Source organism: Strix aluco, chromosome 8 (assembly GCF_031877795.1).
Source record: "Strix aluco isolate bStrAlu1 chromosome 8, bStrAlu1.hap1, whole genome shotgun sequence".
NCBI lineage: Eukaryota > Metazoa > Chordata > Aves > Strigiformes > Strigidae > Strix > Strix aluco.
In genome coordinates this window covers 29,971,892-29,999,643 of record NC_133938.1, presented here as the reverse complement: position 1 = coordinate 29,999,643, position 27,752 = coordinate 29,971,892, and the positions used below count along the sequence as shown (strand labels likewise).

Here is a 27,752-nt window from a genome sequence, read left to right as displayed (position 1 = left end):
TAATGCTCAGCTCTTTCCAAGAAATTTGCATAAATTTCTAAAAAACTAAATGCCATATAGCCCATTTTAATTTCTTCCTTGCCTTAAGAACACAGACTAACAGCATGTGAAACTCCACTGGAATATGAGTATGAACTACAGCCATACTCAGCTTTCAAGTACGATGCTTTGCTATGTATGTGTGGTATCTACTAGAGCCTAGCTGTAAGGTATTGCTGGAATGAAAAGCTACTCCTCTTTTTTACATGCTTATCTGCAAATTGGGGTATAGCCCTCATCAGCAACTGCAGTCACATGAACAGAGCTAGATCTAGCCAGATAGTGCAGATGCTTTCTTCCAGAAAAAGCTGGTCCTGAATGTTGTGCTTCTAAGCAACTGAGGGTAACACTAAACAGCAGAGTTTTTATCCAGTTTTGCTTGGACTGGTACCTGCAAAATATACCACACAAACTATACAAAAGCATAGTAGACCGCTTTCACCCAAAGGAACAAACGAAGAACAGCATAGAAGAAATTTATTAAGATAGCACTATTTATACAAGTTACTCATGCTAGAAAAAAGCATAAATGATACATGTAAACATTTGTTTACAGAATACTTGTTTTCCTTGTAAAGGTGCAAATGATCTTCATATGTAAACACAAGAATACCAACCTTTAGGGGAAAAGGGGCTTTTAAAAAAGTTTTAATGACCCATTTATTACTGTAATGTAATTTTTACTATATTCAAGCACATTAAAATCTGAGTTACATGAATCAAACTATGAAGTTAAAGAACTTAAGATGTCAGCACTGCCTTTTTCATCTCAAGAATTTACAGTCCTCTTCCTCTTTTAAAATCAGATTTAGTAAGGTCCAAAGTTATTATCAGGTGCAAAAGGGCATTCTTTCATACTAGATAGAAATTACAGTACAAACCTATCAGAACCTTTGAATCTAGAGTCCCTCGTTCCTCTCCCCCTACCCCAGGTGCCTCCACAGTCACTTAAACATGACAGTTACTCACAGTGCCAGAAAACAGTCCCTCCCCTCCAAACTCTTTAATGAGCCTCATACCTTTCCCTGCTCTAAACCAACACAGGCAAAGTGCATAAAAATCACTGAAAGAGAGGGTACCATCTCATCATGGTCAGTGTTTTACAACAAGAATTCTAAGGACACAGACAAGGGGCAGGAGGGCAGCTAACACGATGCTGGTCTAAAGCTTTTTTCAGCAGGAGCTGGCTGTGGGTCTGCTGTTCTAGCAAGAACCTGAGAAGTGAGTGTTGATCTAGGCCAGTCAGAATTAACAGACAATACCTGCATCCCAGCTTCAGACAAGAACTGATATCTAGCAGGCAACGTGAGAAAAAGGTTTTCATAAGTAAGCAACAACTAGTTGTTTCCAGGTTCATATGCAGGGGAGGGGAGAGACAAAAGCTGAAATTTTGTACCATACACTGTACAGTAAAAAGGCATCATTTGAAATCCTTTTCACTCTCACCCTTTTTGGGCACTTCACTGATTCAGTCGATAGATGAGAGTTCCAGTTCTACTTCTTGCCTCCAGCAAGACTGAAAAGATACTCAGGGCACCCATCCTCATAGCTCTCCTGTACTCTAAGAGACCCTAAAACATACCACAAGGGTTGGAACCACAATAGCTGGCAGAACACAGCCCTGCCCGAACCACCAGCTTGTCAAAACTCAAATCGCACACGCATATATATATATATATAAAATACATATATATATGCACACATATATATGTATATAAAAAGCTGGAATTATCGCTGTGAGCGATACAAAGAAAATACATGGTACAAATTAAATGAAAAAATAAATATACTCTGTGCACAGAAAAGCTTCTGTGCAAAGGTGGCACCTTGCAGGTCAAGTACTTTTTTGAAGCTCTCTGTAAATAAGGCAAAAGCAATGTTTTCTGTATCACTTTCCTCTTTCGCCCACCACACAGCTGCCACATCCACTGCTCACACAGCAGGAGGGAAAGCAGGAAACCCTCCTCCTTGCCAGACTCCCAGCATAGCATGTAGTCTCTACATCAGCATTGTTTACGCTACAATAACTTTTACAGTTTGGTTTATTCAAAAATGTAGACTATTTAGAAAAAATACGGACATAAGCAACACCTCTACTTTTGTCCAGCGGTTCCCTGGAGTCTGACAACGTGGTCTCCCATTGGGCACACTCTCACAGAAGTCATTTTTATAATTCCATAGAAAGAGTCACCGGCAAAGAGTTACATTGGATCTAGACCGTGCATACTAGAGCTGCAAAGAGGTCCAGTGTCAACAAGTCTCTTCAGTTTTTGTAGGAATGAGAACCAAGGGGTCTCCCTCCCTCTTGATGCTTACCATATATGAGATTCACAGTGTGTCATTTTGATAACACCTACTCCTCCTCCCAGCCGCCGATAGTTCATCCCACCATACAACCTGCAAAGACAAGATTTCAGTGCTCACACCGGTTCAGCTCCTTCTTGGAGATACCATGGGAAAGACTGAACCAGCCCTTGTGAGCACAATTACACCATTATTAACCTCTGGTTAAAGCGGACAAGTGACGAGCTAGGTAGCAGTCATCATACATACTTCCAAGGTAAACAGCTGTATTTGCTCATGCCTCTCTCAAAACAGGCACTGCTTCTTGTTTTGACATTGCAGTTTTCTGTTACTCAAATAATCATTTGCTTTCCCCCATCTGGTAACGTGAAAGATAAAAGAACTTTGCAGGCTGTAACTGACCTTGGGCTACATTCTGGATAACACAAGAGCAAGGATAGGTTTGCTACTTACAATTCAACTATTTTATATTTCTAATACCCTAAATTCAGCTGATCCAACCAAGATGTAACACATCCCAAGCACCATCTGTTTCTCCAAAATATGTTACTGAAACAGTGCCTGTATTTCACATGGAAATCTGATCCCTATAGACGCCAGCATCCTACTCACTTCAGCTGCATATTCCCCTCTGTGCCACTGAAGTCTGCTGGCAGAAACAGGAGAAGAAAGTTCTTCAAACAACTCCTGCCAATGCAATTCGTTAAACCCAAGTTGCATTGAAAGCATTTCTCTGTCAGGCTACACAAATAAAGTCGTTCACTGAGCAAGAAGTTCAGCAAACAAAGAGAAGACCACGGATGTTGATCAGCTATATCAAACACAGTAGAAGAAAAAACCCACAAGCTAGTACCTTGAACAACCTCTCTTCTGTGAATGCTAGCCCAGGCAGTAACTCCTAACTCTAGACATCTTACTACTGTTAATGTCACTGGAGTTAGGTGACACCATTCAGCTAAGGAATATGAAGTAGGTATTACTCTCTACTCAACTGGGTTTTTTAAGCAGTTCAAAAGGCATCGTCCATAACTCAAACAAGGGGAAGTTCCTCCACTGCTGCTTATGACAGCTTATCTCATAGGGAAAGGGTTAATCTACTAGTGTTACTAGGCTGGAGGAATAAGGACATTAATTTCTTTCTATTCCCCACCCCTGCCAGATTACTAAAGCAGCAAGAATACAGATAAGAGCTTGAAATTTAATACTAATTAGATTTGGGAATGAATACACAGGCAATTGCTTTCAAGTGTAGTTATGACTAGAAAAGAAATAGGAGAAATAGCCTTTCTGCTCAGTATGTGGTTCTGATCATCTATTTCACATTATTTCTCTCAGCCTGCAGATTGGCTGAAATTCTTCTAATTGCTGTCTTGCAGATTTAAAGAGGAAGAACATCATATGCTCACAGTGTTCTGTTTCAGCTCCTCCAAAAGGATCTGGAAATCAGAGCCTCAGCCTGAAAGCAAAAAATGAGTAGGCCGAATTCTACATCATGACTGTGAGTTCCTTCTGCTAAGGGCAAGCTTAGTTTTATGGGGAAGCAGAAGAGACTCAGCCCAAAATAAACAGAAGGGGTGTATCTCTCTCAATGTGGTCCATTTTTGTTGTGTTCAAGAGAGCACTTTAACCAAACTAGGTTTTGTATGACCTTTTGCTTGCTACCCAACAAGCCTGCTAAATCATTTATTTTCTCTAGGTCTCAATAACCTACCTATGCACCATTTTCCTACCTGCAAAAGATGCCATGAGACTTTATTCGTTAAGTGTTGGTTAAATCTGTTGGGATACTCAGATAGAAAACACTATGGAAAACTCAGTCCCATTTTACTTAAAATGGAGTCAGTGGCTGGAATTCCACCAGAAATCTGCAAGAAAATGTTTCTCAACTGCCACAGTCATAGACATAGGGGTGCCATAGATCAATGGCATATTAGGTTATTTTTCAAAATGTTATTATCTTTCTCACACTTTCAAGCAAGCCAACAAGCCACAATGTGAATGTTATGCTGACTACCACACCCAAGTTCTTTGCTATGGTGTAGGGCACATTTTAGTTTAGCTGGGACAACTCCAGCTGGGTGGCAGCAGCTCCAGCTGGAGATCACTATTTGATTGTTTCACAAACTTAAGTTACCTCCATGTGTTAGCATCTGGATCAAACACCTCAATGGTCTTCAAGTACGTTGTGCCATCAAAACCACCCACTGCCATCAGCTGTCCATTCACCACAGCGAGGCCAACCTGCAAAACAACCACCACAGATAGCAGCTACTTAGCTGGGATGTCCTGAAGAGACAGGTCATGAAAAGAAGGGTTAAAATTAAAATATTAATAAAAGGATTTAATAACCATGTTTGGTGAAAGACAGTCTGCAGTAGGGGTGTTTTTTCGGGGGGAAAAAGGACAAATAAAAGCCTAAAAAATAAGTAGACATGAAAAGTTATCTCAAAACAGAGAACCTCTTAAAGAAAAAGCAGAAGGTTCCCCTTGTTACCAGCTACAAGAACTAGAACTGCTTGAATGATAATAGGCACCTAAGAACCTAAGCCTTTATCAGCCAAAACTTATTATGTCCTGGACTGAATTCTCCACCAAGTGTGACATGCGTGCACCAGAATATCTACAAGCCTACAGCCTGGAACACTTGCTTAAACTGCGAGAACCATATGTAAGCCCGGGCTTGCTCCTCTCAGGCTGGGGCTTGGACCATCTGTAAGCACCTTGGCCTCCAGCCTTTCTGTTAAAGCACAAAATCACTGAAATCTCAAACAGTTCTGTGGTTTAGGAAGACCACTTCCAGTGAAAACATCTTGTGGCATAACAGAAAAGAGACGACAAGAACACAATGCAAAACGGTCCTTGTTTTGGCTTTGAGGAAGTTCGAAAACTCAGGAGGTCTGCAGATACTGATGCATGTGTTTAGCATTTTCTACAGAAAGCAAATAGAGAAGCAGCTCATGAAAAGTCAATGCCTAATCAGTAACTAAAAAGGACAGTGTTGGACAGTATACTATATGCTTTGAAGATGGAAATATATATTCTCTTGCCTCCAAAACCAGTAGTTGCTCAAATTATGATTCATACATGCCTCACCAGACACCGAAATACTAGCAGACAGACAGAATTAATCCACTCTTTACTATATAATCCAGTATCCAATGATAAATATTCATAGCATTTGCATCTGCCCAAATACGATGACTACTTTAAATACTATGTTAATCTTTTGTTCACATGTCTACAGAAAGCAGGAAGATTAGCAGTTGATGAGAACATGCTGTCACTCCCCATACTCACAGGATTCAGTGAAGAGAAGCAACATACTAAGTGAAAGCCCAGAAACCCTCTTCCCACACACATCCCAAGGCAATGAAAAGACTTTGCCAGAAGTTTGCATCTAAACACTAGTGCTTGCACCATTTCCCAGCTCCTTCTTCTGGGCAAGTATGTTGACCTCCTAATTCATCCAAAGAGACTCAGGTACTAATTTTGACAGTGTTCTCTAACAGTGTATCATACCAAGCATGGCTACATCACCAAATCAAAACCTAAAGAACGCCTCTGTTTCAGGCCCACACGGTTAACTCCATATAAGGGACTAAAATTATTAAAAAAGACCCTCAAATTTGACTCCATTTCCCCACCCTCAGGCATGTTAAACAGCTGTCTGTGGCATGACATCTACCACTTCATTCTCTAGTCTTGCTAAAGAGCTTTGATTTTTCACAAACACAAGAAGAGAGGTGAAGGTACAGAGGAAGCAAGAGAAAAAAACCTCACAAGATGACCCTCTCCCCTATGCTCTCACCATGTGATTACATATGGACAAGCAAACCAAGCCAAACTCACTCCACTCCGGCGGGATGTCATGGCCACGACAGGAGACCACTGATTGGTTCGAGGGTTGTATCTCTCAGCACTGCTGAGCTCTGTTGTATCATCTCTGCCTCCCACAGCATATATCATGTCTTGGTATACCGCACAGCCCAGGTGCTTCCTCCTTGTCCCCATGGGTGCAATTGTGTGCCAGCGGTTCTCCTGGGGATTGTAGCGTTCCACTGCAGAGGAAATGACACATCTTTGGACAACAGGGTTGGCAGGCAGTGGGGGTTAGCACTTTTGAACCTGCATCCAAAGTACTGCTCAATCTGTAAAGACACTACAATTTCCACACACCAAAAATACAATGAACCAGTTTGTCATCTCTCACTCTTACGCTTTTCTTCTATAGATTGCTTGCTATTATCTCTCCTGTCTCCACCCTACATAGTCAATCACATTCAGCATCTTCACTCAAGGAGGAACTGGCAATGCTATGAACTGACCTGCACTACCAGCTTGCAGCAGTTTTACTTTTGGCACCTTCCTTCCTACAGCAGAAAAGAACTACTGCAGGAAGAAAGACATGCTTACAACTGTTATGCAACTGATCAAAGTACTGTATTCAGGACACACTGCCAAATGCAGCATCAAGAAAGAAAAAAACCACACACAACCAGGTAATGGGGCTCACAAGTCTGGAGAGTGAATTACTGTATGGAAAAAATCACATTTAAAGAAGAAAAAAACACTATGAACTGATCATTAAGATACTCAACAGCCATCCGGGGACACTATGGACAAACAAGACCATGACAAGTGCTGACTGCAATTAAGGGACAGCAAAAGACATACCAGTATTGAGAGGAGAAGTTCCATCAGAACCTCCCACAGCATAGAGGAAGCCCCCTAGCACAGCCACTGCAACTCCCAGGCGCCTGGTGCTCATGGAAGCCACTCGAGTCCATTTGTTTTCTTTGGGATCATACCTGGCAAAAAAATGAACACAGAAGCTTAGTAAAGCATTGACATGTTCACAAAGGGACAGGAAGACTGACCTTATTCTCTCCAAACAAAAATCCCCATAAGATTTGTACAGTACTTACCTCTTCTCCAGCTCACGTGCACTTTCTAAGACACTCTCTTCTCCTTGTGCCCCACTTTTTATTTTTTAATTAAAAAGTACCTTTCCACAATGTTGAGACAAGAGACACCATCCTGGCCACCCACAGCGTAGAGGTAGCCTCCAAGAACTGCTACTCCAACACTGGTCCTGCAGGTACTGGTGGGTGCTACATCACTGCTCCACTGATTGGTCTTTGGATCATACCTAGAAAAACACAAACAGCACAAATTGCTTGTCTAGGTATGCTTCAACCTCTCCCATGCTTGGGAACTACTAAGGCAGCGAAACATGCCTATCTGGAGCTTAAACTGCAACACAGCTATTTTGTAAGTTGGATAAAACCCCTGAAGTGATATAATGCATCCAACACATGTTTTTCCAGGGATGTTCAAACTGCTAATTGAGATGATTCAAACTGAAGATCAAAGGTTCAGGTTCATAAGAGAGCAGGCTACCAGGGACCGGCTGACATGGTAACTTCCATCTACGCAAAGAGCAGCAGCCAGAGTTACTCTGCTGTATGTTCTCTGCACTTCACACAAGAACTCAGCCAACACTGGGAATTGCACTTCAAGATAAAAAAAAAAAATGAAGGAACCAGATGGACTTGGGAATCCAGAGACTAGGAAATATGGTGCACAGCAGAAAAGTGCAGGACATGGGACATGTAAAGCTAGGGTCATGATTTGGGAAGCTGGGAGTATGCAGGGAGATATATGGGAAGAAGGGGAGGCTTGAGGAGGAAGGAGATATTTGTATAGCTCATTGGATTTGTTACAGGGATGAGATTCAGAGTACTAGGAGTGCTTGAGTCATGTGGCTTTTAGGCATGGGGATTGCCATATGCAGCTCTCAGAAACAGGAAGCCTGGTAAAGCTTGTTTAAGTCTTTCACAGGTCTAAAACTGACCTATTTTCCTTCTTCTGTATAAATGCCAAGGTTCCTTAATTCTCTAGTTACCCCTCCGCAATAAAATTCCATGATCTTTCCCTCAACAGCTAAGAAATGCTTACTGTAACGTCACCTTCCTCAACAACGCTAAAAACAAACCAGCAATTGCGAAGAAGGTTATCCAGGATCATCACTCCTCCCATCAATTATACCCAGACCCATCTCTTATTTATGCCTTCCTTATACCAAAGGCTACATCTTGTCTCATTAAGCTGGGGATAACATGACACAAGCTGTTATGCATGAAGTCCTAGTTCAGCAGTAAGCCAACACAATATTGAAGGGGTACGCAAGGGAGGAGAATATGTAGATAACATGTTAATATAAATTTCAGATTTTCAGCAGAGGAAGAACACAGCTGGCAAAATGAACTCATTTTTAAGAGGCTGCACCCAGGTTTAAACATTCAGAGTTAACATTTTGCACACTGGCTTTATGGAGACCTACCTTTCTACACTGTTAAGATAAGAGGAACCATCATGGCCTCCCACAGCATAGAGGAGGTCATCCAGAACACTGACTCCAACGCCACAGCGTCTTTTGCTCATGGAAGCCACCATCCGCCACTCATTGGTTTGTGGGTCATAGCGCTCGACACTGGAAATTGCATCCCCACTACACCAGCCCCCCACTGTAGGAACCAAACACAAGAAATAGTGTCATAACACACTGAGCTCACATACTGTATGTGCACCTGGTATAAATATTCCCTCCAGACTTTGTCAGCCTTAACCCAGTAGCCCCAACTCTGAGGATTAATACAAGTTTGGAAGTACTGTGGTGTTTACAGCACCAAAGAAATCACCCAAGTAAGAAAGTGTAAATTAACTCAAACCTCCAAATATTACTGCACAGGTAACGTCAGAAATACGTTGTGAAGATTGGCTTTACGGGAACACTACCACCAGAACACCCAGACTTGGAGTCTCCTGGCCTAAGCTAGCAGGAGCTATACATACCTGCAAAGAGCACTTCCCCACAGCGGATGGGTTTGCGTGGTCTAGTTCTTGGTCCCTGCATCAGTGGCCGCTCTTGGGGCAACAGCAGATAGTTTTTAGCTTCATCCACTAGATCCCTGTGCAAGACAGGAAAATATTAATTCCCAAAGTTCACCTGATTCCAGCCTCAGGAGAGGTACAAATCAAAACTGATGGCAAGAGCAGTCAACACTAGTCATGCACTTCAGGTATTTACAAATCACCTAAGTGCATGAATAGCTCTAGTTAAAACATACACTGTCACCTAAATACTCATCAATTGTTTACAAGTCATTTACACAGTGACAGCAGTAGACCAGTATCAATATTTGGCCAGAGTTAGTAATAGATATTGCTTGCTATAAAGACTGATAAAAACTCTGACAAGAGATTTGTCAGACTTACTGTGCAGAAAAAGAAAAACCCAGTCTGCCTCAAGCTAAAACTTAACAATCAGTTGTTTTGTCTAGGAACAAAAGAGGAGTTGAAAAGCACACAAATACATAATACACACACATGACCAATAGATGGAGATAGTACCCTTCTGATGATTATTTTCTCCATCAGCTCTGGCCAGCTCACACTGTCCATCCATTCATGACTTGCCACCTGGACTAATCCTAATATTCCAAACCCTTGAATAAAACAAAAAAGAAAAAAAAAGTCCTCCTTCCCTCTAGAAATGTGGAATTCCCCCAGTATCAATGTTTATTCAGGAAGAGAACAGTTTAGCCTAACCCCTGAACTTTTTTACATTAAGCACAATAGAAATTGTGTGCTTTATAGAACTTCTTAGAACCAGAAAGGTGAGACTCATACTGTAAGAGGAGGAAATGACAGTTTCCCTGCACTAGCACTGTGGGAAATAGCAGACTCTAATCCTGGAGTCTGATTCAGTTGTGCAGACTTTTCATATAGAAAAACTACTTTAAGTCCTAATGAGATCATCAATGCCATGCAAGTGGTAAGCTGTAATGAAAGGCCATGACTAGAGAAACAAAAAAGGCAAAATGGAAAACAATACACTGAAGGGAATTTTACCAACAGTCAAACTGTGCAAAGTTCCCCATTTCACTGAAAACTTAAAAGAACAAAACACACTTCTAGGGCACTCTGTTGACTATTATGCAAATAGAAAATTTTCTTGCCTCTCTCCTCCTCCCAGTTGCAAAAGAGGAAATTGTGAGATATCACCCATTTACCACCGACAAATCAGCACAGTTTTAGGGAACAGATGCAAATACAATGAAACCCAATTCTGTAAATCAGTGAGATTTACCGGCATTCCTCATCGCTCTTAATAAGCGGATCAGAACCCACTGTACCCACAAGAAACTTGGGACTCAGCAGTGGTAGGCGGACATGCTGCAGGACCTAAAACACAAAACATATAAAGGTAAACCACATACACCCACAGAGATGCAAGAAGCCAAATGGAAAACAATAGTGGCTAACAAATTTTTATAAAGAGTTAATAATTTCTCTGGGAAACACACATGGTCATTTACATATCCCAACCCTGGCATTTTAGTTAAACACAGCTCATCTTACAGCACCTTTCCCTTTTCGATATACCAATTCAGATACTCAGCAAAAAAAACAGTCTTTAAAAGAGGACAATCCACTGGATCTATTAACAGCTGAAAATAAGGTCACAATTGAAAACTTTTAAAAAATTACGGATGTTAATACATTTGACTGAAACACTAGTTTAGTTAAAAGTTTTATCAACCATTTAGCTCTCTTAAATGTGAGTGGTATTGTGCAGTAAATGAACAATAACAAATAACATGCCTTTCACAATGGTTTAGAATTTAGAGGCACAAGCATGTATAAACAGAGGGGCCTAAAAAGGCAAACAGTTCTAAGAGCATTAAGAGCTACCTTAAGAACAGCAGGTTTTTCTGGTTTGGTTTATTTAAAACAATTCCCAAAAGCTTTCCACTAAATAAAGTTGCATTTAACATCTATTTCCAAAGCAGAAACACTGAGGCAGGCAGACTGGCTCTCACTTCTTTTGATCAGAAAGCCTGAGACTTCAGAGGCTTTCCGGCTGACAGCTTTGTCAGAATGGGTACTTCTCTGTGAAGTGGCTTGGCTCAGATGAAGCATTGTGTTTCAACAAAACCATTCTGACAAGCTCCAGTATAAGATCATGAGGGCTGAGACATAAATCAAAAAGCAGAGCTTAAAGATACACCACAAATGAAGACAAGCTTTTTTTATCCACTATGTTTTTTATACAACACTCAAAGCAATGCAGGCAGGTTTGTCTGGACAGACTACTGGAGTGATCTAGTTTGGCAAGTCCTACCTGGAAATAATTCAACAAAGCCCCTATTGAAGGCTCTAGACAGTGCACCTTCCAGCCTAGACGAAAGGAAAGCGCAAGCCGCATAACACAGGTGGAAGTCAGAGAGAATTACTGTGGCTTTGCATCCATTCAGAACTGTGACACTGCTGTGGCACCACCATCAGCCCTCATTACTCTTCCCCCAGATAAAGCGGTCTCAGGTGTTACTGTGCTCAAGATTACCTGTGGCAGCTGGGGTCTTCTTTCCTGAATGCTGTATTTCACCCAGGCCATCACCGCATTGAACACCTGCTCTTCACTGCGAACATTTAACTCATCACTGGATATAATGTCTATGAGCTGATTGGCAGGAAGCAGCATGAATTCCTCACTCTCCATTACCTGGTTAAATGGAAAATAAAAACAAGAAGAAAGTAAGGACAGCGGCCAAAGCACCAGAGCCATTCACCACTCCAGCACTTCAGTGCAATTCTAAAGGGGAAACAGTCCACTTGAATTAGAGTCTAATGGGCTGATCCAGTTAAGTGCCAAATACCCATCAGTTTTGACATCAACACATGTGAAGGGTTTGCTGCACAGAGCAGAATGCAGTCCCTAGCAACACAAAGACACTTTTAGATGGGGATGCAAGTGAAAGAAAATTTTACACAAAGTTTTTTTGTAGGACACTTTTAAAGGGTTAAGCCACAGGACACACTGATCAGGTTTCAAAAATGTAGGAAAAGCAAAGCCTTTCTTTAAAAATCAGTTCCTTGTTCGCCATGTCTAATATATAAAGCAGAAATAAAAATGTTGCATAGGTGATAAATACGTGACTGAAAAGTGGTATCAAAATAGAGGCTCTATTCACAAGAAATCCAAAACAGAGCACAAAAATAAGTCTCAGAAACAGGTTACCAGAGGCATCATAGAGACCATAGAAAGTCTTCTTGAATGCCGATTTCTGGCAGAACAGAAAATACTTCAGGAGAGGGAGATGGACTCATTTGATCCTGCCTCCTTCATTTGCTCTAAATATATACATAGAGCTTGCACAAGTCCAGATGCACTTAAGAGGGAATCAGAGCCTCCTAAGGCCCTAAGGACTGATCTCTTGTAAAATTCAAGCCACTGACAATCTGCAAACACATTAATTCCTTCAGTACCCAAGATAGCAGCCACTGGAGGAGTGCTCACACCAGAGTACATGTGAGTCAGTTTGCAATTGCCTTGAGAGGTTACAGAGCTCACGCTCAACCACGTCTTCTGCACAGATACCAGGTAGATAGGAAAGGTTCAAGAATCAAAATAAAGAGAACTGCAGAAATGGTTTGATTGGTAACTGCCAGCTTGGCTTCCCTACAAGCATTCCCAGTTTGTAGCCTGTAATCTGAGAGATTCAGTGACAGAAAAACACCTGAATATTGGCTTGTCCTTATCATTTGCGACCACATTAGAATTCCATGACTGACTTTATGATTTGCAGCATAAATTAAAGAAAAATATATTCTTTGACAGGATCACCTCAGCAGTCAGCTGTGCAGTCCTTTTAATTACCTAAAGAAACTACTTAAGAGCTCTGAATAAATACGCAAAAATTGCCAAGTTACCGACAACAGAAAATATTATGAAAAAAGAACACAACAGACAATGAGATCAGTTACCAGACTTTGATTTTGGATCCCATGGGCTTTCAGAGGCAGTAAGAGCCACAAAAGGTTAGCCCACACACTTCTTCAGCCTTGGAGTAAGAACTGGGTTGGTCATTAAAGACTTTTATCAGCATTTTTCCATAGTCTCCCTCCCATCTACATAGACTAGCTTATGTCTAAACTTTACCCTGACAGTTTGTAAATGCAGCCTCAGACTCTGAAAACAGAGGCTCTGGAAGTTAATGAGTTAAGGATAGTCACCCAGACTCTCCCTCCCACCCTCAGAAAACCCATTTGCATAGATGGCCTCACAAAACTCAAAGTTCTGGAAGCACTTCTGCAAACCAAGTTATTACTACTATGCAACTTGTTAGTTTACACAGTAAAACAAATAATTATTTAAAATGCTTTAGCTTATTTTGGCTTAATTATCAGGACACTAATAATTACCTGACTAATACTAATGGTCTATTTGACTTGCTTACTAAAGAAGAATTGGATGGGCTTCATTTCCTCTACAGTATTTATATGCATTACTGCTTTCACAAACAGATAGAATAAATGTCAGAGTATACAATATGGAGTGCAATTTTTGTCTGTTGATAGAAAGTACAACTTGTTCATCCTTAGGTATATTTTTTCCCTTCACACAGATGTCAGAGATGAAACAAAAAAATACGAAGGCTGTTCTTGTACAGCAGAGTTGTTAATAGAACCATTTCACATTACATGCACAAGATTCACTAGGGGTTTTAGGCAACAAATTAAATTGAGGGGAATGAAAAACTTGGAAAAACATTTTACCAAGGAGTTAATGATGTAATGCAGCAATACACATAAAAATTAATAGAACTAGAGGTTAGCACAGCAGAGGACATGAAGCAATTCAAACTGCATTCAAAGTAACTGCATGGGTTGGCCTGATGCCTAGTGCTTAATATTTTACATTGCCATTCAGGAAATCCCCATCTCATTTCTTTTTTCAGTTTGGAGGAATGATGACCATACAGCCTCTGCAGAGGAAGGCACATTTTTTACCAGTTCTCAGCCTCCACCATGGAGGATGACTAAACAGCCGAATCATTGACTTCCACCAGGACAACCAATCCACTCTCCAGGCAGAAAATAATGGCAGAACAGAATACAGTCCCAACAAGCAGCACCACTAAGACTGCCTGCAGAGAAGCAAAAGAAGTGATCTTTAAGGATGAAGAGCTGCAAAACTCCCAGGGCACTGAAAGGGATACCAAAACCTGCCCAGACCAAAGAAATAGTGCTCCAATCTAAGCAATTGTTTTCCAGAGGCCATGATTCAGTTAAGTCAATTATAATTTGCATCATCTTTGAGGAGGAGAATGTTTTCTCGAGTCCAAAACTTTTGTGTCTGTGTGCTTTAACAGGGATAAGGAAGACAAAGCTGTCTTCAAGGGACTGCAAAAGAAAAGAACCCCATAGCAAGCAGCTCTTAACAGCCAGCTGCATGTATTAATGCTAAAACATTTAAAACCAAAATTGTTACGCTGTTAAAAAGTTATTTAGAGGCTTGTAAACATGCCCTACTCATGTAATAACAAGAGCAGCACAGATCTAACCATTAAAGCGACCAAGCACTGAAAATAAACGACCATCTGGTTACCATCCTGCTCCCAAAAAAATATGCAGAAGAAAAGAAATGCAGAGCAAGCACAGAGCACATGAAATGGCCAGCTAAAACATGACTTTTGTGAAATCACCACATTCTACAAAAAACAAGCTCTCATCTTAAACAGCAAATTCTATTTTCTAGTCTTTAGTGTTAAGAAAGATGTATTTAATTGCAACTCTTAGAGCAAACTGATGTCTTGTGTCTACAGTTAGATACCAAATATTGACTTCAACATGTGCAAGAGTCAAGTTCCATTGTGTTTGCTTCTGCTCATATTTTTCTTAAGTACTACCTGACTGAAATTAATACAATTCAAATCTGTTTCCTGCAGGGAAAAAAGTCGGCAAGCTGCAATCAATCACAGCACTTACATACTGCTGCTTCTCTGGGGAAGCTAAATTAGCATCAGGAGTCAATACTGGAGTTTCTCCCTTTGGAAAGGATCTATCTGTGAAGCAGGTGGAAAAAGGAGATTTCTCCGCAGCAGGCTACCTGTTCCAAGGGACGGAAGAGTGAAGTTTCTGGAAGAGGTAAGAAACACATCTCTCTAGCAGGGGAACAGACTTTCATGCCAAGCACACTCCTAGAGAGTAGCTGCTTCCAAAACATAAGCAAATTTTTACCCTTCCAATCAGGGCTCAAGAAAGACACCACTTATGTGTTGGGCTCCTTTTAGCATCTGGGTGTAATAGTTAAGTAAAGACCCCCTCTTCTCAGACTATTGCTCACAGAATCCTTGCATTATTATGCTGATCCTTCCCTGAACCAGTTGCTGGCAATTTTTTTTCCCCAAAAAATAATCTAGGAAGAATTAACAAAGGCAGGCACTTGAGTTCATAAAGGTCAGCTACAAAGTTACACATCTGCATTACTTTCAAACAACTTCTGCTGCCTAACAGATGCAAAAGCCTAGTTCTGCTACAGGAAGGGAATTGAAGACTCCATTGAGGCAGCTGTATGCTCCCCCATATATCTACTTTTCCAATCCCTAAACCCAACATCAATTTTTTTTTGGTTCTATTGATATACTGTCCTTACTTTAACACCCGTCTCCCCTCCAACCATGTCAAATTCAGAACACTTCTGAAAGGGGAGTGGAACATCACAACATTGTGCAGCCACATCAGATTCAATGCCAGACTCCAACTACACCTGCAGCCTTGTCTTCCACGTAGCATGTGCCACACAACTTTAAGAGAAGAAATGCTATGGATCATATACAAACCACCAGTACACAGTCCCACAAGTACCTCTTCCCTCTTTCTCCCCCACCTAACAGCTGGCACCCATCACTATTAGGGCACACAGCAGATGTAAAGGCAGGATTTGGAAAGAAGCACAAAATGAGAGCTGCTCAAAGCTCTCCCAGGACACGTTCACACATTTTACACCATGACTCCAGCATACTAGCATCTTACCTCCTGGAAGTTATGCTGTGTGAACTTGTCAGCAATCCTCAGCAGTTCACGGCACGAGTGAGTGTCAGCAAAAGCTCGGATGCCCAGGCAATTGGACGGGTCCAACTGTCTCTTAAGGAACTCGCAGCAGGCCTCCTGGATCTCGGCCAGCTGGAGAAGGCAAGCAGCTGGCAACAAGGTCTGGACATTTCCTTCTTCCACAGTGATCTGAGAGGTGTATGCAAAGTCAATCAGCAGTTCCATGGCCCTTTCGTCGATGTCTCTGATCACCACTTCTGTCTGCCTAGACTCTGCCAGCTCCCCAGTGAACATGGCTCGGAAGTAAGGGCTGCAGGCTGACAGAATCACCCTGTGGGCGTAGATCTTCTTCGCACCGACTACTAGCACCACATCGCACAACTCCCGATGCTTCCGAAGAAGATTGATGACTTCCAAAGTTTGTCGAGGGTGCTTGTCAGAGATGTAGGGCATGCGAGCAGGCTGCGGCACCCCTTCTGGCAGTTTGTTAGGATCTCCGAGTGTGCAACGGCTAGTCACATCCATTCCGGTCTCTCCTGGTCGAGTACTGGTACACCTGCAGCGGAGGAAGCCATAAGATAGGGCCATCATCAACTAATCTATCACCCACTGCCAGCCAAAGCTCTACAGCTCGCACTGATGATGAGTGCTAAGCCAGCAGCACCTGTAACTTCATGCTGGAATGTGGAAACAAGCACGTGACCACATGAAAGAGGAATCTGTCTCAAACCTGAGCGCACCTAGAAGTAAACAAATGCCAACTTGCAACAGGCTTATATTTATACCTATTTTTATATCCTTTCTATGACACACTGCTGTAATACCCAACTACACATACATATTTATTAACTGAACTTCGTAATAGCCTTGTGTGGTAGAGAAGTATTATCCCCATTTCACAGAGTGACTCAAAGCAGAGAAGATTAGCTGACTTGCCCATTGTCACTTGAGTTTTCTTTGACAGAGCTGGAGATGGATTTCTACTGCAAAGAATTCCAACTGCATGATTTAACCAAACTTCTCTGTTCTTCTACCTACATTTTTGATAGGGTCACTCATCACTGATATCTGAACACACTGTCACACAGACTTCAGTAACTTCAAATGGCCTGCAGCCTACCATGAGTATCTTTCAGGTTCACAGAATATCCACTTAATCATCACCTGGAGGCTTCTGACTCAATCTACCTTCCCTGACACATTTCAAAAGAAGGTTAATCTTTCCCAGGAATGGCAGAGTAAGAACTGCAGAAGGCAATCGGGATTATCAGATCAATCAGGAAAAAGTCAAAGCAATCAAAGTACCCACCACTATTGGCCTACCAAAAACGGAAGAAAAAGTCAAGATTGCAATTTCAGAGATAAGGAACCACTTGAGAATATATAAACCAAGTTTCTGGCACAGAGTAGGAAAAACATACTATCTTCCCAGCTCCACATGCAACGTTCTAGCTATCTGCTGTCCTTCTTTACAAACTTTAGGTACCTTTCCTTTATCTCTTGAATCCCTGAGCAGATGTCAGCTCTGCTGCAGCTTAAGTGCAATACCCCTCTGCACAGCAGCATGACAATGCTGACAAATCACGTTTCGCACCATGTATGCTACTAACTCGAGAGAACGGGAACACAGTATTGCCCCCAGCCCTTCTGCAGTTCTGCAGGGATGAACCAAGATGACACATCTCATACCTCACTTCGCAGCGATGTCTGCCTACACCCCAGGCTTCACTATCATATTATGACTGAAAAATCAGTGCTAAACAAGAAGAATTAAACACAACTCTATTTTCAGCAATTGGACTAAATAAGCAGATCAGTGCACACGTAACTGAGACTCCATTTGGCATCTTTCAAGCATATGTGAATTTCTGCCACATCATAGGCACAATTATTAAAAAAGATGCATCATCACCAGTGACATATCAATTACTATGAAAATAAAGAAAATACAGGAAACTATCCCCACTTCAAAGAAAACCATCACTTAGAGCAATTAAAGCATACTGAGCAAAGTATCAGAATACTGATGACTATGAATTATCCAGCAAGTGCACTGGCTGTTGGAGACATACTGAAAGACCTAATACATGCTATCCATTACCAGCTTCTCTGGTACACTGGCGTTTGTGAGCTGTCACTAACTCACATTTTGTTCATATTAAGAGTTGAAAAGAAATCCAACTTTGCTTTGCCATTGCTCAAAGTATTTTGCAGCATGCTTGAAGAATTAAAAAAAAAATAACTCACATCTTTTCCTCTCATTATTATGTCAAATGCACTTTCTAACCACAGGGAAACCAGTCTCTTTGCAGCAGTTTGAATTATTCACTTGCATCTTAGCCTGTTTTCCCATTCCCCCCGCACCCTCTCCTTGATCATCATATTCAGATGTTTCAGACCATTACCTCTTCCTCATATCTTAGTTACACAGATCCAGCTGGGTCTCCCCTCTGGGTTTTGCTGCTTGCTCCTGTTCAGCCTCTGCACCTTATATGCCTCATTTTTTTACCCCTACTCCATCTTTTTTATATCCATCACCGTTTTCCTTTTCTGACACCTCTGACAAATCCTTCTGCTGTTATACTGCCTCTCACTCTCCTCCACCCACTCTTGTCCCTCACAACCCAAATTCACCTTGTGGGGTTTGACAACCATTTTCAAAGCTCTGCCAACTTCCCCACAAACAATGCAGCCAACCTCTTCTCACAGCAGCATACGCGAACTAAGTTTAATGGTACCCCCACAAAAACCCCAAGAAACCTTGGCTAAAGATTAATTTACCTAATTGGCTTCCTTTCATACTCCTTAGCAGTTAAGGCCAGAGGGTAAATCATTTAATTCCTCTACCAAGACATGGAGAAAGGTGGTGACAAAAATTCCCCTGTAGAGTCTAGCTCTTGCTAAGCAAGTCAAATGGATTTTATTGTGCATCAAGGGTTTCAAGCTATGTCAAACCAATCCCTGAGAGAGAAAAAATAAAAAAACCCTATTAAGACACATGCTACTGTAATAATTTTGGACAGTTTGTCTTGACCGGGCTGTCAGTCAAAGCATCTAAGCACAGAAAAAGCATTTTTAAAATAAAAACCCATTATACATGGGTAATCACAAGAGACAGCCTATGCCCAGGACAGAACCTCCTTTGGGAAAGCAGAACCCCTGTGTTACACCTGCAGGCTTTCCTCAAAGATAACCCCCACTAAAACCAGCCCTAAAACAGATCTCAAACAGCTTTTCAGACTGGCACAGATTCTAAATACTAAAAGATTAGAATAAGGCTATGTAGCCACAAGGAATACAGTGTACCTTGTCAATCCCACCACCCAAGACTCTTTGCTGACACAGAGCAACGGGGTAGACCATCTTATGCCACGTGATTAGTCGCCCAGATTCAGGCAGATTCAGTCCTAGTCTTTCTTAGCCAGGACAGAATAGGGTTTTTCTGCCCAAACGAGACTCTGCTGAACACGCCTTTAAATTAACTGGAAAGGAGTCTGGTTCGTAAGAACTGGAGGCATTCCTGCATTGTTCCATCAGCATTTATCTGAGTGCCTGCAGTGTATCCAGCCTCCTTCCTCCAGGAGGAGAAAGTGCTGGTTAATGATTGAAGAAAATTGAATGGATGGAAAAAAGAGTAACAATCAAATTAGCACTCCTGATTCATCCATAACTTATCTCCAGGTAATGCAGAAGCTAGTAATCAATGGGCTTGGGAATTTCCATACTGGATCAAACCAGATGCTTGATGTTAAGCACTGTGGGTTGCTGCTATACACAGGCACAGAAGTGTGAATTAAAAGGACACCGTCTGATGGCATGTGTCTCCACGACGATAATAATTTAACTGCATTATGTGTGCATTATGCATATGTATGCATAGAGAATGAAATGATGAGTCAGTATCTTAGAGGTGTGAAAGACAGAAGGCAGCACTTGATTCTCACATGGCAGGCTAGCTGCCTCCCCCCACCCCCCCAAAGCTAAGAGCTGCTCCTGAATACTCAGGGTGATTAAGAAGGGTTGAGGATCGGAGAGGAAACGTGTATGCAAGGATAAAAGATTCACACTCAACTATGCAGATATTCTGGGATTAGCTTCCATCAAAATGCAGGGCTGGGGAAATCAGCAAATACAATGGGATTAAGAAAGGGCTGACAAAGGATCAGTTTTTGTAGCACACTGCTGAAAAAGTACAAATGGGAACACAGGCAGTCTGCAGCACCAAGTCAGCTAAATAAATAAGCTGCTCTGCCTCCATTTTATTCAGCTATGCCAGTTCCCAAAACTTTATTCATTAACACAGGCATCCTTAGAGTTTATAGCAGCTTCTTTCAGAGTTCAAAAAAATAGCTAATAACGCATACCTAAGAAAAAATTCTCTCCAACAGTGTCATAGAGCTTCTTAACTTTGAAGTCAGTTGCCTGCATTTTTTTGTTTAAGATAATGTATGTTTTAGCATGAGATTACAAGCAAGTTTTAACACAGTTCACCAGAAAACAACAAGCTGACCTAAGACTTATGAAACACAACAAGTCTCACGACTCAAAACATTGACTGAAGTCCAAAATCATACATTGCTCTGGTGGATTTCAGTAGCAACAGATTTTAGTAGCAAATGAAAATAACACACCAAACCTGCAGCAATTTCTGTCAATGCCTTTCTTTGAATTTAACGCATACACAAAGTATTTCCTATACTTGTTACAGAACTGGAGAACAAAGATCTTTGATTTGGCCCAGCCAAAGGTGATACCTTCAGCAACAGAAGTGACCACCACAACACTGTCAACTAAATCAATGGAAATGCTTTACTGTGGCAATCAATACCCTAGGAATTAGTTAGTGAAAAGTCCGATTATTAGTAAAAATACCACTGATTCCTCTTCTTACCTAGCCAGCAAATATACGATCTCAATGAAGTTGAGTTATATAAACAGATAAATCTGACTGCAGTATTATTTTACATTACTCAAAAGGAAAACAACAAGGATCTGGTGTGTATGTCCCTATTTACATTGTTTAGTTTTTCACTGACAAAGCCCAGAACTCAGTTTCACCAAGAATGAGGATGTCCATACTCTGAAAAATGAGGTCATTACCGCTGGAGTCTTCCAAAACCTTCCAAAGCCTTTTGCAGTTTGTCTTGGGCAAGAGCTATGTCCAAGCAACTGGTTAACTTCGTGAGGGCATACAAGGGCCCCAAGCGCACCATCAGGACCTGCAGCTTCCCTCCCTCAGCAGGGTCTGGCTGTGCTTGAGCCAGCTCTGATACAGCACCACTGCATGAGAAAGGGCAGGCTGGGCCTCCCCACTTTGCCTGGGAGCTGCTCAAGCCCTTGTGCCTGGCTTGAGCTATGACAAAAGCACATCTGCACCTGGCTGTGTACCCCATGACACTGATCTGCTGAGGTGGCTTCTTGGCTTAACCTCAGCCCTTCCTCATCACTACAGACTTGCCTGATGAGTACTGGACTCTTGACTGACCCCAGTTATCAGCTCTGCTCTGCCCTCCTTGCTCGGGTACTGTGGGACTATGCCCTTCACTGGAGAGGTCCCCTCTGCCTTGCTTTTACCTTCAGCAAAACAATGTTCTCTTGCTGCTCCCTGACAGTGAGAAAGAATAGTCTGCCCTAACTGTCACTTCATTTCTAATGCAGAATAAATCCTGTTTGAACATCAATGCATTTTCTCTACTATAACCTTGACAGGAATAGCTGCAATTCCTTTCCTGCTCAAATTGTATTTCCCATCCTCTGAATGCTGTACACACTTGATACCAACTCACCATGTTTACTAACTAACAGTACTGACCAAGTCTCACTCCTCTCTTCTTGCAGTGTCTAACAGGACTCTCACATGTGGTGTTAAAACGGCTGCAGAGCCCTGAGTAAAAGGATAAAAGGAAGTGCTCTGCCATCTGCTTAGCTGGACTTCATTGGAAAATCTGTGAGCCTGAAATCCAATTGGGAACCTTTTATAATTTTCTGCTAAGACACACAGCAGAATAACAAACAGAAATTTTAACAATCCACACAGAGGCCCCTAAAACATGCAAGCCTATCAAGAACTGAAGTCCACAGCTCACGACAGAGCCACACTTGTCAGGCTAGACCACAGCAACACAATACATCCAGGCACAGAGATGAGCTGAAAGGTTAGTTCAAAAGTAAAGCCATGTAACTATGTCAAACATGTTATCCATGTTCTACCCTGGCTTGCCAGAGAGGGAGGGAAAACAAAAGGTACTGAAAGGTCTGGTCTGCATCCATTATCCAAATAAAATTTAAAAAAAAAAAAGCCTGAAGTGCCAGGATCAGCACCACAGTAGAAAACCTCTAATTCTTCAGCCCTGTGATGCTGCCCACCACTAAAACTACCCAGTTTAAGTGGCAGACAGAACTTCCGTGATAGCAAGTCGAAGGCCAAAAACCCACAGATGACATAGAAACTTCAGCACTTTAATTCTCTGCCTCAAGTCGACATGCAGAAAACAGAAGACAAAAATAAATTTAGACCCTTTATTTTTCCGTTAGGAACACGAAAAATAAAGTAGAGAGAAAACAAGAACACAAGCCAAGCTAGTCAGCAATATTATGTCATTTTGCAAAAACATTTTGAGAACTAGAATACAATATAAGAACCTGAAAAGCTGTGGTTTTACATTGCTTAAGATTTAAGTCTCCATTGTAGAAGACTAAGATGGAAGAGAGTTCGTCTGCTACTTAATCCGTCTTGGAGAAAAAGGAGCTCACTGTAAAAGTCACATACGGCTCCTCATTGTCTAAACCACATTTATCTTGGCAAAAATATTGAACAATACATAGCTCCAGTGATGCCCATATCATGTCCCAAGGTTTACTCATTAGCTTAACTGAAAAAGCGGCACAGTTTTTTTGTTGTGCTTGAGGGGTTCATTTAATTAAACAACGTAGTGCCACTCTTCAAGGGTTTAAATGACTATTTATTTCTTACCTCCTTCCACAACACAGAACCCAGGCTAATGGTTTCTGCAAATGCTATAGCTAGAAGTGCTCCACGTATCAATCTATGGTTAAAATTCTTCGGCTTTTCTTACGTGACTGTTTACAGAATTATCAGTAACAAAGGTTCCCCACTTTCAACATCCTAAAGAGTGCAGACAGACTAAGCAATCTGCATGAGTTCTTTTTACTTCATTTGGAGGTGTAGAACTTCAGGAAACTTTGCTTCCACACAGGCTGTATCACATACAGAAATTTATCTGCTGGTAAGTTTTGCCATGGGATTGACATTGGACAGTGAAAAGCAACTAGAACTAGCAGACAATCCTGTTTGCCAACCTGTCATTGTGCTGATTTACTGTGACAATTTTTTCTCTATAAACCAGATAGTGTTTCTGACATAACCACAGCAAGAACTCCCCTGAGTTAAACTTCAGCTTCATCTTCAGCTCATTAGAACTGAGGCAGCTGGCATCCATAATTAGAAAAGGAAATCTCCTTTTCACCCAAGACCTCACCCCATCAAAAGGGATAAACTCCTTTAGTTAAGGGAAGAATAACGCCCCTTAGAAATCAAGTTTAAATTTATTCCCAGCAGTTTCTTTCACACCATTTGAATACTTAAGTAATTAAATACTGGATTTTAAATATGATAGTAAATGGGGGAAGTAGGAAGTGGGGATGGAGAATTATAACTTGTCTTCCATAGTCTTCCTAACAGCATATTCGTTTAGAGACATCTGGTCTTGTAAATAATGAAAATTAAATACGTTTAAGTAAGGACTAAAGACGAATGCTTTATATTCTAATTCTCCTAGCCAGGCCTTTTTTAAAAAAAAAAACAACAGAAACAACATTTTATGGTCCAGGCACTTATGAAACCAACTCACATGATTTATCATATTTGGATAAGAGAAGGACAATTGTTTTTCATATCTTACCTGCGCATTGGCTTTCCGTCCATGCACCGTGAAGAGAAACCTTCACCCTACGCTTCAAGACCTGATCCAAGAGAAAAGAAAAAAAAAAAAAAAAAAAAAAAGGGTGATATTCTGAAGCAAGAGAACCTTCTTTCCTATCTTCAGTCTGACTCTAGGACAACAGAACTGACCACATCCATGTACTAAAATGCCTTCAAGCTCTTACCCAGCTATAAAATTCACAGCCTAGATTAACAATGTCTGGATTGCAGAGAATAAACCAGAAGAAAATATCATCATCTTTAGAAGTAATTTCACTACAGCTGCATAATGATTCTTTAGACAAGTAGAACACACACATCATAAAGTCAGTAAACTGTCTGCCTCCCCAAATCCTTAAAATACCAAAGGAAAAAAATATCTCAAGTAACAGCGTGCTTGCTCTCACTCCTTGCCCAGAGCCAGGAGGTATCTCTCCCTCATACATTTACCAGAGATTTAAGGCAGGCTGGCACCTAATAAACAGCACAGTGCTGCTCAACAGCTACACTGCAGAGCCAGAATTTGATCTAAGATAAAACTTGTGTCTGGAAATTGAAGATAACTATGTGCCCCAGAGGTAAGAAGGATGCTAATAATGGTATTACATCTGCAAAGATTAACGATGCTGCCTGATGCTCACTACACTTCCACTCCAAATACTCATTTTCCGAGAGGAACAACAGTTGCAAACTGCACAGGCCTTCCATATTCAACCACTAACTTCTAATTCTAATGTAGATTAGCCCTTTTTACAAGAGCATCACTCGGCCCGATTTCATTTTTAATGACTATTCAATTAGGAATAAATTTAATTCAATCACTAATTAAAGCAGTAAGCCTAACTTTTTGATACATATTAGAAGAACAGAAGGGTGTTCTGCTTCCATATTTATATTCACAGACTTCTTCCCATCCAGAAATGAAGTGAGAAGTGGGAAACCAGTGAAACTATAGGAAAAGCAATGACAGAATGAGACTGAATAACTCTTAAAATAAACAGAAGTAGCATTTAAAATAGAAATACTTAAATTTAGGAAGAATAAAATCGGTTTTGGAAGACTGTGATTGTCAGACTGGAGCCTTGAGTCCAACCACAAAATATTTTTGGCACAATTGAAATTAAGTTACAAAATGGCTATAGTTTTATTTGGCTACATGAAGAGGCACCTTATTTTATATGCAACATTCTCTAGGCACATTATCACAGAAACACAAACAGAGCACTTAGCCAATTAATGAAGAATAAGCTCAGACTTGCTCTCTGCCACAGTTGCAAATTACTCAGGTTCCTACTTTCCTGCAAATAAAGCAAGCCAATTCCTCCCGGTTAGGGCATCGCATACCGATTTAAATCCGCGCTGTGACTGCCCAGCCTCTCCCCGATCAGCCTCTCCGCAGCAGCGGGGGTGTCCTGGCGAAGCCAGCCTCCCGGCCCGCCACCGCGGCCAACACCAGGTGCCCCACTGCCAAGTAGCATCTCCGCAACGGCACAACACACGCGAAACCCCTTCAGAGCACTTTGCACGTGCTGGGAAACGTGGACGATGCTATTCTTAGCCCCCTCATCGCATCCGATTTAATCCCTTCAAAATCCACGTTAAAAGTCGTGAGGAAAAAAAAAAGAAAAAAAAAAAAAAAGAAGACATTTCTGTCCGGGGTCCTCGATTTAGTGTTCTCCGCGGAGCAGCAACTGGGTGAAACGACGGTTTTCCCAGCAAAACGCGGCACTGGCTCCGGAGCACCCGCAGGCACAAGCGAGTTCTCCGAGGCGCGGGGCTGTCCCCGCGGGACGGCCACCGCTCCCCTCCTGCCCCTGCAGCCCTCACGCCGGCAGCCCAGGGCCCGTCGCCAACCGACCGCAAGCGGCGGGCAGGGCCGCGGACCCCCGACCCGCCGGAGGAGACCGAGCCGAGCCGCCGAGCCGAGGAGCCGGGCGCGCTCCCCCAGGCCGCCGCGCCCCCCCCCCTCGTCCCCGGGAGCGGAGGGCCCAGGCCGCGCTGGGCGCCGCGTCCCGGCGGCCTCCCGGGCCGGCGCGACACACGCCGCCGCCGCCGGCGGCCCTGCCCCGCCACCCCGGCGGCACCCGGGCAGGGCAGTGCAGCGCGCCCGAGCCGCCGCCGCACTGGCGGGGGCGACGGGGTCGGCCGGCAGCCCCTCGCCGCAGCGAGCGGGCGGCCGCTCGCCGCCCCGGGAAGCCGCCCCCGTGCCCACCGGCGCACGACGGACGGACGGACCCTCGCTCGCTCTCTCACTCGTTCGCTCGCTGACGCCGGGTGCGGGGTCGCCGCCGAGCCGCGGTCCCGCAGCAGCCGCGCCGAGCCCACCCCGCCGGGCCCCTCCTCAGCAGCAGGAAACGGTCCGGCCCCGCCAACCGCCGCCGCCGCGCGCCGGGCCGCGCCCGCCCCTTCCGCCCCCGCCCCGCACCGCCCTCAGGCCGCGGCCCGGGCCCGCCCCAGGCCCCTGGCGCGGCCTGCTTTGCTCCGGCCCGCCGCCCGCCCGGGGCAGAGCCGTGGCGGGGTGCCCCAGCCCCCGTGCTGGAGAGGGTCTCGATGGGGCCCCGTGGCCTAGCGAGGTGCCGGTTGCCGCTCCATGGCCAGGGCCCCGTGGATCACGTCCCCCGGGACCGAGTCGACAAGCGCACACACCGAACTCGGTCATTCCCGGGGGGGAGCAGCCGACAGCCGTGGCATCCCTGCACCGAGGCTCACAGACCTGCCCCCGAATCCGAGCCAGGGCTCGCGGCCGCGCGTCTCTTTAAGTTTGCAGAGGACACCAAGTTGGGTGGGAGTGTTGATCTGCTCGAGGGTAGGGAGGCTCTGCAGAGAGACCTGGACAGGCTGGAGCGATGGGCTAAGGCCAACTGGATGAGCTTCAATAAGGCCAAATACCGGGTGCTGCACTTGGGCCACAACAACCCCCAGCAGCGCTACAGGCTTGGGGAGGAGTGGCTGGAGAGCTGCCAGTCAGAGAGGGACCTGGGGGTGTTGATTGACAGCCAGCTGAACATGAGCCAGCAGTGTGCCCAGGTGGCCAAGAAGGCCAACGGTATCCTGGCTACTACAGAAAGGCCATTGAATTGCTTGAGAGTGTCCAGAGAAGGGCAACAAAGCTGGTGAAGGGTCTGGAGCACATGTCGTACGAGGAGCGGCTGAGGGAACTGGGGGTGTTTAGTCTGGAGAAGAGGAGGCTGAGGGGAGACCTCATCGCCCTCTACAACTACCTGAAAGGAGGGTACAGAGAGCTGGGGATGAGTCTCTTCAACCAAGTAATGAGTGAAGGGACAAGAGGTGATGGCCTCAAGTTGCGCCAGGGAAGGTTTAGACTAGGTATTAGGAAGTATTTCTTTACAGAACGGGTTGTTAGACGTTGGAATGGGCTGCCCAGGGAGGTGGTGGAGTTCCCATCCCTGGAGGTGTTTAAGAGTAGGATCAACATAGCGCTTAGGGACATGGTGTAGTTGGGAACTGTCAATGTTAGGTTAATGGTTGGACTGGATGATCTTCAAGGTCTTTTCCAACCTAGATGATTCTGTGATTCTGTCTCCATTGGCAGCAGGCCGCAGGCTCT

The 27,752-nt window shown here is 43.2% G+C and overlaps 1 protein-coding gene across 5 annotated transcripts; it reads right to left on the bottom strand.

Moving 5' to 3' along the window:
- Nucleotides 1-499: 499 nt before the first annotated feature.
- On the bottom strand, nt 500-26,561 carry KLHL20 (kelch like family member 20). 5 transcript variants are annotated; one of them, XM_074832913.1, is made up of 14 exons: nt 26,420-26,561; nt 25,529-25,768; nt 24,165-24,225; nt 16,225-16,798; nt 11,753-11,911; nt 10,496-10,590; nt 9,199-9,314; nt 8,687-8,870; nt 7,349-7,492; nt 7,018-7,151; nt 6,193-6,401; nt 4,478-4,584; nt 2,356-2,436; nt 500-2,271 (listed from the first exon to the last, which is right to left on the bottom strand). In XM_074832913.1, exons 3-14 carry the CDS (start codon nt 24,185-24,187, stop codon nt 2,241-2,243), a joined length of 1,857 nt encoding a protein of 618 aa, XP_074689014.1. In that variant the 5' UTR covers nt 24,188-24,225; nt 25,529-25,768; nt 26,420-26,561; the 3' UTR covers nt 500-2,240. The 5 variants fall into 5 exon arrangements, with proteins under 5 accessions (XP_074689014.1, XP_074689013.1, XP_074689015.1 ...); XM_074832912.1 differs by lacking the exon at nt 25,529-25,768; XM_074832914.1 differs by lacking the exon at nt 25,529-25,768 and having other exon boundaries at nt 26,438-26,561.
- Nucleotides 26,562-27,752: the final 1,191 nt, after the last annotated feature.

Coding starts and splice junctions, on each gene's coding strand:
- KLHL20 (XM_074832913.1), bottom strand. CDS start 24,187: ATGGACGGAAAGCCAATGCGCAG. Junction 16,799..24,164: donor GACGGAAAGCCAATGCGCAG/GTAAGATATGAA, acceptor CCTCCGCTGCAG/GTGTACCAGTACTCGACCAG. Junction 7,493..8,686: donor TATCTTAACAGTGTAGAAAG/GTAGGTCTCCAT, acceptor GTGTTTTTCTAG/GTATGATCCAAAGACCAATC.